The 11,121-nt window shown below is 30.7% G+C and overlaps 1 protein-coding gene across 2 annotated transcripts in view; it reads right to left on the bottom strand.

The window, feature by feature from the left end:
- LOC106669544 (nose resistant to fluoxetine protein 6) overlaps positions 1 to 11,121 on the bottom strand; it is an 88,297-nt gene that overhangs the window by 55,931 nt on the left and 21,245 nt on the right. Inside the window, exon 1 of one of the 2 annotated variants that reach the window (XM_014399076.2) lies at positions 9,635 to 10,018. The exons of the other annotated variant lie outside the window; for it this stretch is intronic. Coding sequence (XP_014254562.1) covers positions 9,635 to 9,956 — 322 coding nt within the window. The 5' untranslated portion in view covers positions 9,957 to 10,018. Of the gene's footprint in view, positions 1 to 9,634; positions 10,019 to 11,121 lie in introns of those variants that run through there. 2 annotated transcript variants of the gene reach the window in all.

The raw sequence follows: 11,121 nt of genomic DNA, 5'->3' as shown, positions 1-11,121 counted from the left end.
TGTAACCTATTTTAAAAATGGTTTAAAACAAATGTAAATAATTATAAAAATAAATATTCAACAGTTGAAACTAAAAGTCTATGAAATAAATAACTGCTTGTAATGAGTTCAAGTTTTTCGCTATGTTGAATCGGCACTGGGTCCTTCTACACTCGCTGGTTTTGATTCAACAATAACCCTATATGTGCCCCTTTGCCATTGAAATGGGTACTTTTCAGTATTGTTAATATTTTTGCTTTTTATAAGTTAAAATAACAAAAAAAACCATCGATATTTTCACAAACACACTTTATATCTTGAAGTAACAAATTTTATTATAAAAAAACTTCATCGTAGATTTTTGTCTTCGAGTCGGTTAATACATGTTGAATTAGCACTGGGTCCGTCTATACTCGCTAGTTTTGATGACACACCAACGCGTTCCGTACAATTCGTATAATATATTATAACTGTAAATCGTCTATTTTAAAATTTGTGTAAAATAAATATTAATAATAATAAAAAAATAGCTATTTAACAGTTTAAACGAAATGGCTGTGACAAATTGCTGCTTGAAGTAACAATTTCTCACTTTGTTGAATCGACACTGGGTCCGACTGCATTTGCTTGTATTGATGTCATTCAAACCCGTTTCGGTATGCGTTATCCAAATTTTATTATACACTATAAAAATTTTAATGGTTGACATACTAGATTTTCACTGGATTTGACGCAATGGCGTTTGAGTGGCATAGAAACGGACCCAGGGCAATACTTCTTTCTAAGTCCAAGCAAAATAGTGACTTGGTTACTAATCAATTTCACATCCCAAAGTATTGCACAAACTTATATTTTACACAATTCGGGAAATGCAATCCGTTCAAAGTGACAGTGCCAGGAAATGCTGTAGTCATATCGCGTCAGGGTTATAAGAAGAGTGATGCAAGCTTCTGACATTTCTTTGCCCTTATCCCAGCAGATATTATCTTCAACTAATCTTGAAGAATCAATAAACGGAAACAAAAATATAAATTGCACACACAAAAGGGTTAAAGAATTAAAAAATAATGTTAACTAAAAACTTTTAAGATAGCTTAGTGATATCCTGTTTTGCGTAAGATCAATTTTAAAAAATTAATATGAACTTTAAAAACATAAATACACGTACGATAAATTTTTCTAAAATTGATCGATGACTTTTTATCTCTTTTTTAAGCTCAAGAGAAAGCCAATCGTGAGAGAAATGTTCCAAAGTTTTTAGACCATCTTAAAAATTAGTTTTTATACATCTAATTATGAGAATATCTACACAGCGATACAACAAATTTATGGTCTGTGTGTTTTTTTCTGATCGTTTTGAAATTAGACAATTCCAAATTTTTAAACAGAAATTTATTGTTAAAATTTAAAGTAAGCACGTTAAAATATCTTGTGTTTTTTTATATATTAACTAAGTCGTCTTAATGATCAACCTCCACACTATGAATTTATGTAACAAAAAGTGATCAGAGATGAGGCGTGATCCCTGATCACCATTTCTACGTAAATTATTATTAATACGACTTAAAATCACTCAATTCGACAATAAAAGTTATTATTTTTTACCAGTTCATAAAAACAAATGAAACGAAAAAATTTAAATGCTTGTTTTGATTTTGTTGTTGGTTTGAGAGTGTTTGTTTTTAGATGTAAGGGTGAGTGTGTTGTCAACATACTCTGCCATATATTTATGGAATTGTTTTAAGAATTGTATTAAATGTTTTTTTAATTGTTGGAGGAATTATTCTAGGCACGACTGAACTAAGTTATCACAACTGTTGGTGAATCACGTTATTGAAAAAAATTATTAATTACTACAGGATACAGGATAAATTAATCACAAATAGTTATAGTTTTTGTACTTCTGTATTTTTAATCGAGGATAATCGTCATCTTATGAATATGAATCTGGAAGCAAAGCGCAGATCCTTTCAATCAAAGGAAATTAAGAAGGAAATCCGATAAAAACTGCTTTAGAATTTTTTTTAACGAAAATCCAGCCCAATTATGGTACAGAAACCAAACCGACAAAACATATACAACAACCTTGGAATAATCTTAGCCGGTCAATTAAAAAGCGTTCAATGTAAAAAATGTTTACTCAGCTGGTAACCTGTTTCTTTAATAGGTAATTCTATTATCATCCCGTGAGAACTGTATGTATAAACAAAAGCTGGGTGTTTTAATTAGACATATGGTTAATATTAGACTTTAAAATTATAAACAATTTTTTCCCGTAAGGGGTCCAATAACAAGTAATAAAGCCAAACATAATATTTGTCCATATTCATATTTTATAATTATTACAATCACGTATTCCAGCAAAGCAAAAACTTGTATAAAGATTGTGTCCCTTGAACAGTCAATACTTTATTTTTCAAATAAATACGTACCAACATTTTCACTAACAAAGATTTAATCATGAGCACTTTTTCTAAATATCAAAAATACATAAATTATTATTGTAGTCTTTTTATGACATTTTTCTCTATTTTATGTACACAGGGTCAAAAGCAAACACGCTGCCAGAATGTGTATTTCAAGGATCTACCTTTGGACCTACTCTTTTTGATATGGAAATTGTCTCATGAACAGATACCAAGATTTGTGTGGTTTATCCTACGTGTCAATTGGACTAAAACATAAAAGATTGTCCAAAGGCATCTCAGTGTATTCAACTTATTTCACCTTTTCAAATTACTACAACTTTTCCAAAATTAATTCCATAAAGTCGGTCCTATCTCATAAAATGCCAATTCTACTTTATATTTGTTTACATCTATGAAAAGAGCGTAAAAACCCCTGTGGAATTCAACTGTTTTTTATTGTAACCTTAGGCAAACAAAATTCCAAATCAATTGTAACAAACTTTTACCAGTTTCCAATCCAAGTACTACAATTAATTAATTTATAATAGAGTAGTTTATAATTAGTTTATTGTATGTTATTAGTTTATAGAACTTAGTAGAGTACTTCTCAAAAGTTTAAGTAAGGTTTTTTGTTTCTGAAAATTGAAATGAAAAAACAGAAAAATTGACCCTACTAATGAGATTTGAGGGCACGTATTTAACTTCTCATGATCGCCAACATCACTAATGTAATATTAACGTTTAATTGCTAAAAACTAAAATTTTTAGTTAATTAATTTTTAATTAAGGTTTTGGTTGAAATAAATAAGTCAGTGTCACAAGCGGGATTCGAACCCACGACCTTCGGCTAAATACGCCACTGCTCTACCAATTGAGCTATAGTAACTTCGACCCTGCCGAACACAAACTTCCAATCTCAACCCAACCTTTCGAATTTTCCCTTCTTTTTGCCATTTTTCAAATGTCGTATAATCTATTTGATTCTCGGCGACAAATGAAATGGCAACGGAGAGCTTTAGTGAATTATACTTCATTTTGCCTATTCCAATTATTAAATTTTTAATTACAAACGGTTCAAAAACCTAGGTATTAAGGTTTTGAAATTCCTATTAAAAATAATGAAAGTATTCGTAAAAAAAAGAAAACAAAACAGACTTTTAGATGCAGCATTGAACACAAGAAGAAACAAAAATCCTATAAAAATTAAATAAAATATTCAAAATGTTTACCTTTTTTGAGAATGTAAGCAAAAGAAGTTAGACATATGTACATTTGATTTAATTTTTTGAATTATTTGGGTGGATCACGTAGCGTTTTCGATGCATTTTCCAAATGGATAATCGAATTTACAGTAGTATTAATATTTTATGATATACGTTGGACATTATGGGAAAAATTTTAAAAGGTTGAATCTAGTATGTTGAAAAATAATGAAATGGAAGAATCAGACTTTGGAGAATAGGAAAAATTGGACTCTGCTTGTCCAATTTTGGTTATTGACGTCTGTTTTCGGAACATCCTGTATACAGGTTTTTGCTTTGTTGGCTCTTAGTTGTTAACTAAGTAACTAGGGAGATTTCATTTCCCAATAATTAATCGAAATGAAGCTTGTATTACCTAAAAGTATTTTAGACATAGAAAAGTTCTCACTTAAAAGATAAACGAAACATTTTCAAGCACACGGCTGAGAGGCTTATTGCGAAAGAACGGAATCCGTCGGCGTCATTGTCCGTGTATTTTTTATGGAAAAGGTTGCGTCACGGTTGATGTTATTTATTTTAAATGTCTTATTGACTTAAAGTACTCCTGCTTTATTATAGATGAGTAGTGAGTCGAAAGGGGGGCCAAGTATTCGTGGGCGTAGGTGTACAAGTGTAAAGTCTATTGACTGAACTGCTAACCTCAAACACGAAATAACCTCAAAATGTTATTGATTTTTAATGTTATGTAGGTTCTCAACCTGAAATTGTTTCTATGTATTGATAAATAATAACAAATTTACCAAAATAAACAACGTCTACGCCTATTTCTATCTACATTCCGACCTTCATTTCTGAAACATTTATGTACCCGTTATTATTGAGATAATAGCTTCCGTTGAGAAAAAGCGTTTTTTCCCTATTTCAAGATCTTCAGTTTTTATCTTTGTACCTATTGTGAAAGTTTTTGTTAGTTTTGTACCAGTTTTGTACAAAACTAACAAAAACTTTCACAATGGGTACAAAGATAAAAACTGAAGATCTTGAAATAGCGAAAAAATGCTTTTTCTCAGCGGAAGCTATTATCTTAAAATATCCACATCCACGTTTTCGGTAAATATGTAAAGTACCGATGAATTTGACCTCTAAGCCAAATTCTTTTTCCGGCACACATCTAAAAGTAGCCCAGAAGGAACTCCAAATCTTTAGCAATAAACCATGAAATGCGTCATTACATCGGTTTATTAGCACACAGACAAGCTAACAGGGAATAAAAAATTGAATAAAATTTCCTCTAAGAGTGTTTTTACAATTTAAACCAAATGTAATTCAATTTTCTTACAACTAATCTTATGATTTAGATCCTTATAGTTAAGCTAGTTTTATCACCTAATATTCGGAGAATTATTGAAGAATATTTTAAGACCAGGATGAAATCGAGTAACACATACGTGAGATGGGATAAACGTATGCGCAAATAAAACGTATTATTTCAAAAAATTAATATTAAGGTTATTTTTTTAATGTTAATGCTGTAGTTTTATTTATTTTGAATATGAATTTGTCCTGGCTTAGAATTTTTTGGTTACAACACGAAAAAATTCTAAATGTCTCTCTCCTGTATCTTTCATTGTTTTCCCGTCTCTCTATCTCTCTCTCTCTCTCTCTCTCTCTCTCTCTCTCTCTCTCTCTCACACACACACACACACACACACACACACACACACACACTTTTTTATCTCATTCTCTCTTTTTTTCTACCTATCTATCTATATGTTCGTATTTATTCGTTTAATGATTTCTGTCAATCTATCTATCTGTCTGGCACACAATATCGTTTTGTTTTTGTGTTTTACTCTCCCTCCCTCCCTCAAACTCTTTCTCTCTCTCTCTCTCTCTCTCTCTACTCTATTTATCTGACTATCTATCTCTATCTCTTTCTCTCTGTATATCTGTTTCTCTCTCTCTCTCTCTCTTTCTCTCTCTCTCTCTCTCTTTCTCTCTCTCTCTCTCTCTCTCTCTCTCTCTCTCTCTACCTACCTATCTATCACTCTCAGTGAATTAAATTATCTTTATATTGCAGGAAATAGTTTCCTTCAGAGGAACGCGGTTTTCCTTTTATTTGTATACTACTTCACTGGCATAAGTTAGTTTCAACTATAATTGGAATAAAACAAGACGATTTTTTCTATTTGATATTAGTGCGAACATTTCGTTCCTTATCAAAGATTTTATTTTCCAAGTACAATAATTCCAGAACCGAATGTTTATAATTTCAAAACTATAGGAAAAAAGAATGGGTAAGTTACAATAAGTCACATTTGTGATATTTTGACAATTCGTGATTATTTGAAAGTTTTGGATTATTGGCTGGTTTTTAATGTCATAATGTCGATCTAACATGCTGGAAATCCTAGAAAGTACTTTTTTAAACAAAAATACCGAAATTAAATGAACGTTAATTTAAAAAATTATTTAAAAAAATAAGTTATTAAGTGTGGTTTTTACATAAAATTAAATATTTATAATAAAATAAAGTTTGTCGTAATTATAGTATTAGTATTAACTATCATACTATAATTTAAACCATTTCATTCGAAGTTTGCCCATTTCTTTCGGATCTGTGTATGGTACAGTAAATATTAACAACTATTTCCTGACAACATCAACATGATCCTTTTCACTAACTATGAAAAGTATTGTTTCCAATAAGTTACAATATACCATACCAAGCCTTTCTAAAAACTTGGGAAATAAATAGAATACAAGGCTAATTTAAGAAAATCCATTAGCCAAGAAAATCGACCGTTTCGAAAAACTAAATTGATGTTCAACTATAAACTGTTACATTTGGAGCGATTGACTTCTTTTCAGCATGCCAAAAATAATAAATGTTAAACACTGTAAAAAGTTCAATGGAAAATTCTGATTGACTCTTTTTAAATTTCCCGGTCAGCATATTCCCTACGTGAATTCCATCAATTCAATATTTAATATCTCTAATCTTTTTGGTAAAACATATTTACTCATATTGACATGCGCCTGACAGTGATATCACGTATGATCAAATTAATTTCCTAAATAGACCAATCAAATACGGTCCTTTCTTTAAAATTTCCAGCCTGACAACGACTCACGAGCAATCATTGGATTACGCATAATTAGTGTTTTACTTTTTATGGTAACACAACATCATAAGCCATAAAAAAAATCATATGCCATAAAAAGTTAACTTAATCTTGATAAGTTTTTCACTCATTCCTGTAAACCTTGATCGATTTTTTTCTAACCGTTTGCGATTTTATTCCAAACTGAATGTCCTGATGATGTGTTTCCCGCCAATACTTATGGAAAGAACAATTTCTTTATAAGACCTTTATGGACTTTCACCAGAATAAAAAAAATGGATTTGGTTATAGTCATTCGCTCTGACATAATAAAAATCGAGAACAATAAAGATCAAACTGGTTTTTAAAATGTGAATGAGGTTAACGAAACGAATAAAACGTCTGATTGTTAACTTAAAATCGGCAAATTATGTATAGGCTACAAATAAATAAATTTAAAAAAATTTTTAAAAAGGCAGTATTTGGTAATATTTTTTAAATAGGTCCAACCATTACATTTTATAACAACTAATCTTTAAGAAAAAATCCAAAATGATTATTAATTATTATATATTATGTATTATCCATTATTACCATTGTTACTTCTATCCGTTATACCATTTCGTCAACTTTTTTAAATAAAATATGACTCACTAGAAGCATTTTTTTAAAATAATGGTGAAAAAGCTAAGCACTTCACAATAATTTGTCAGACTGCCTGAATTTATAATAATGGCAAACCAATACATTATTGTCAAATTTATTCCGAAAAAACGTGATTATATTTGTTATTTTTGAAACCTACGTGTTAATTAAAATGTATTTTAAAAATACTTATTGCACCAAGCAATAATTAATTAAAAAATACTAATGTGCATTTTATGTTTAAATTAACCGAATTCGCAACATCTGACAATTTAATTTGTTGTGTCACGTCGACGATGATAATTGATTATTCTCGCATTTTCAAGTAATTTTCTATTGTGGAACCGCGGGCGTTTTAATAAATAACTCTTATATTGCTTCAGAAAAACAAAAATAAAAAACATACTATGTACAGAAAATGTTTTTCAGTTAATGTCCACATACTGATTGATTGTCAATCTGTTTAAAGTTTACTTTAAAGACACTAATAATTAATATACAGTAATAATTTAACTTTTTTTACTAATTAGTGTTTATATGGTGATTGATATGAGTTACGAATCGCTTTTCTCACTTTATTAGTGAAAGATATAAGAAATTTCCAAGAAAACACTTTTTCAAAATTATTAAACTAATTACTATCTGAACATTGCGAAACATAACAGAACATAAAAAACTTTTTTAATTCTTTTATTAATTTTACTTCACGAGAATACGTAATTTCCAAGGAAAAAACTATCTTATTATACCTTACTAAATTAATTATAGGTAAAATGCTGATTGATTTCACACCTTTACATTGCATAGATAAAACTATTTTGATAAAAGTATTGAAATTATAACTTTTGTAACATTAATATGTATATGCATTGACTGAATAGACATATGAAACTAACTCATTTTCATTATTATTTTTCGAAAAAACATGTACTAAAAAAAATATTTCATTGTAACTTGTGAAATTAATTAGTGAGAAAATGCTGATTAATTTTACCTGGCTGTATAGTCTGCTTAAAAAAATTTTTTTTTTTAATTTTCCAATGATCCATTTTACAAATTTGAATTAGTGTCTGTGTACTGATTGAGCTGACATATTAAACTAACTCATTTTCTTTTCGTTTTACTGAAAAAAACACGAAGGTAGCAAAAATCACGATCTCATGATAATTTGTTAAAATAATTATAACAATTAACAAATTAAAAAAGGAAATGAGCTTGTTTGACGTTTATAACGTTACATTAATTACGTACAAAATGCTGAGTGATTTTTCACATTTACCTTGTACTACCTGCTAAGAAATATATGGTTTTTTTTAGTTGAAATTATAACGTATTTAATTCATTAATCAATATCTTTCTACAGATTACGTTGACATTTTAAACATTCTTCTTTTTAAATAGAATAAATCTTTTCAAATAAATACTCGAAATACTAATTAATTTACTATATAATCTTCTTTTCTTCGTAAAAAACAAAGTGATTTTCAAAAACCAAAAAACCCAGGGTTTCAAATATAACTTGATAATATAATTAGCGCCTAAGTGTTGATTGATTTTATTTTTGTGCTTGTCTTTTTTATTTCAACAACATAATGTTCAATATATTATCATTACAACAGAATAGACGAGAAAATTTATATATCAACAACAAAGAAATTAACTTATTACAATTAATTAAGGTTTTTTCTTGAGATGAAAAAAAGTTAATGGCACGAGAGGGATTCGAACCCACGACCTTCGGCTAGATACGCCGCTGCTCTACCACCTGAGCTATCGTGACCTCGATCCACTCGGACATTCTTCTCATTTTCATCTCAAGAAAAAACCTTAATTAATTGTAATGATTTAATTAGTCAAGCGGACCACGAAATTAGTGAATTTAAAGAAATTAACGTTTATGTGAAGATAAGTTAGTTGACTAGTTTATGTATTGTTTATTTATGCTGTTTTCTTTATTGAAAAAAAAATTAGTAGTAATTTGAAAATTAAAATCATATTAATTGGCGAGATTCAGAAACCAATGTATTGCCTATGTAGAATATTTATTCGACATAGTATGAATTTAAATAAAGTGGGCAAATATCGACGAGATTACGATGTTGTAAAACAGGGTAATAATGTCGCCTTTTGAAAGGAATTTGCACAAATTTCATAGTAGGGCTTAATGTTGAAAATTTTATACCTTTCACCGACCTGAAATAATTTCCAACCGTTATGTCCTAATGACTTTTACAACCTTTGTAAAATATGGTATGTTATAAGTTATTGTATATTGTATTGTATCTGTTTCTCTTACTCTGCAATGCCCAGAGGTCACCGTCGACGAGATTTTTGAGATAAGCCTCCATTTGTCTATAGCAGGTGGAATTGTTGTCCACAACGGCGTTCCAAATTTTTGCGAGCCTGTAAGGGTTGTAGATATCCAAAAGTGAGCTCAAGTCCGTCTCGTTTCTCATCGCGAGCTTATTTTTGTCCGAGGGGCCCAGTTTGAAGACGTCCGTCTTCAAGGCGTTCTGCAGCTTCGACACCGGCTTAGGGGTGTTGAACGGCCCCGTGTTCCTATCTTCTCCCGACGAGAAGGCGAGGAGGAGGAAAAGAAACGCCAACCGCCTGATCATTGTATCATGGGTAAAACTAACACTTTCCCCTGTGCGATGTTTGGGAATGAAGGATTGTAGAAGCCTTCGGCGGTCTTCCCTTCTGTCTGCAGAAGCCGGGGTGGGAGTCCGGCCCGAAAGAGAGTGGGGCTCCCCTTTCACCCTCTTGTACACTGATGTAATTCATCTAATGCCTTCATTTTCGTCCACCGCTTTTGTCTCTTTAATCGACCGAATAATAAGATTTGCCGTTTCATTTTGGCCGTCTTGATCACAAACCTTCTTTCGTAATTGCATAAAAGATCGGACACATTTGTCATCACTTCTGAACATTAACTCGCTTCTTCATAACGCACCTCAACGCGTGTTTTCATATGATGCAATATGAAGACTGTCATATTTCCTATGTAAGCCTTAACTGATATTGCATATAGTTTGTCCCAAAATAAATCAATTTCTATTATAATACTCATGTTTTGACATGAAGAAACAAGGAAGTGCTTGCATACTTCAATTAGAAAGCTTGTGTGATAATTATCTTCATTTATAAAGGCTGAAGCCAAAATGATTACTGCTCAATCAGAAATTGGACATGGCATATTTCACTTTCTTTCGGTTTAGGACTTTATTTTTCAAATCATTACGTACCAATGTTTTCACTAACAAAGATTTAACATAAGTACTGTTTTTAAAGAGAAAAATATACAAATTATTTTGTGTGTGGTTTAGTGATCGTTACTTGATGATTATTTGGAGGTCGTGGGATGCGGTCTGATGTGACCTAGGTTTTAGAAAAACATTTTCTTTATCGTGCCAACGTTTTGATCTTTATTGAGATCATCTTCAGGGCTCAAGTGTTTGTTTTCGTTGTCGTGTTGAAAGTGCACAACAGACAAGAATGACACATCTACACGGAAAAAAAAACACTTTGAGCCCTGAAGATGATCTCAATAAAGATCGAAATGTTGGCACGATAAAGAAAATGGTCTTCGAAAACCTATGTCACATCAGAGCGCATCTCACGACCTCCAAATATTCATACAATTATTAATCTCTTTTTATGGTGATTTATATTTTATGTATACGGAATCAAAAGCATACAGGTTGCCAGATGTGTACCTCAACTATCTGTTTTTTGGCCCACTGTGTTTTATATACAGGGTGTGTATTTAAGAAAAAAGCTCTT

Source organism: Cimex lectularius, unplaced genomic scaffold (genome assembly GCF_000648675.2).
Source record: "Cimex lectularius strain Harlan isolate CLEC.00 unplaced genomic scaffold, Clec_2.1 scaffold229, whole genome shotgun sequence".
NCBI lineage: Eukaryota > Metazoa > Arthropoda > Insecta > Hemiptera > Cimicidae > Cimex > Cimex lectularius.
This window is presented reverse-complemented; position numbering and strand designations above follow the sequence as displayed.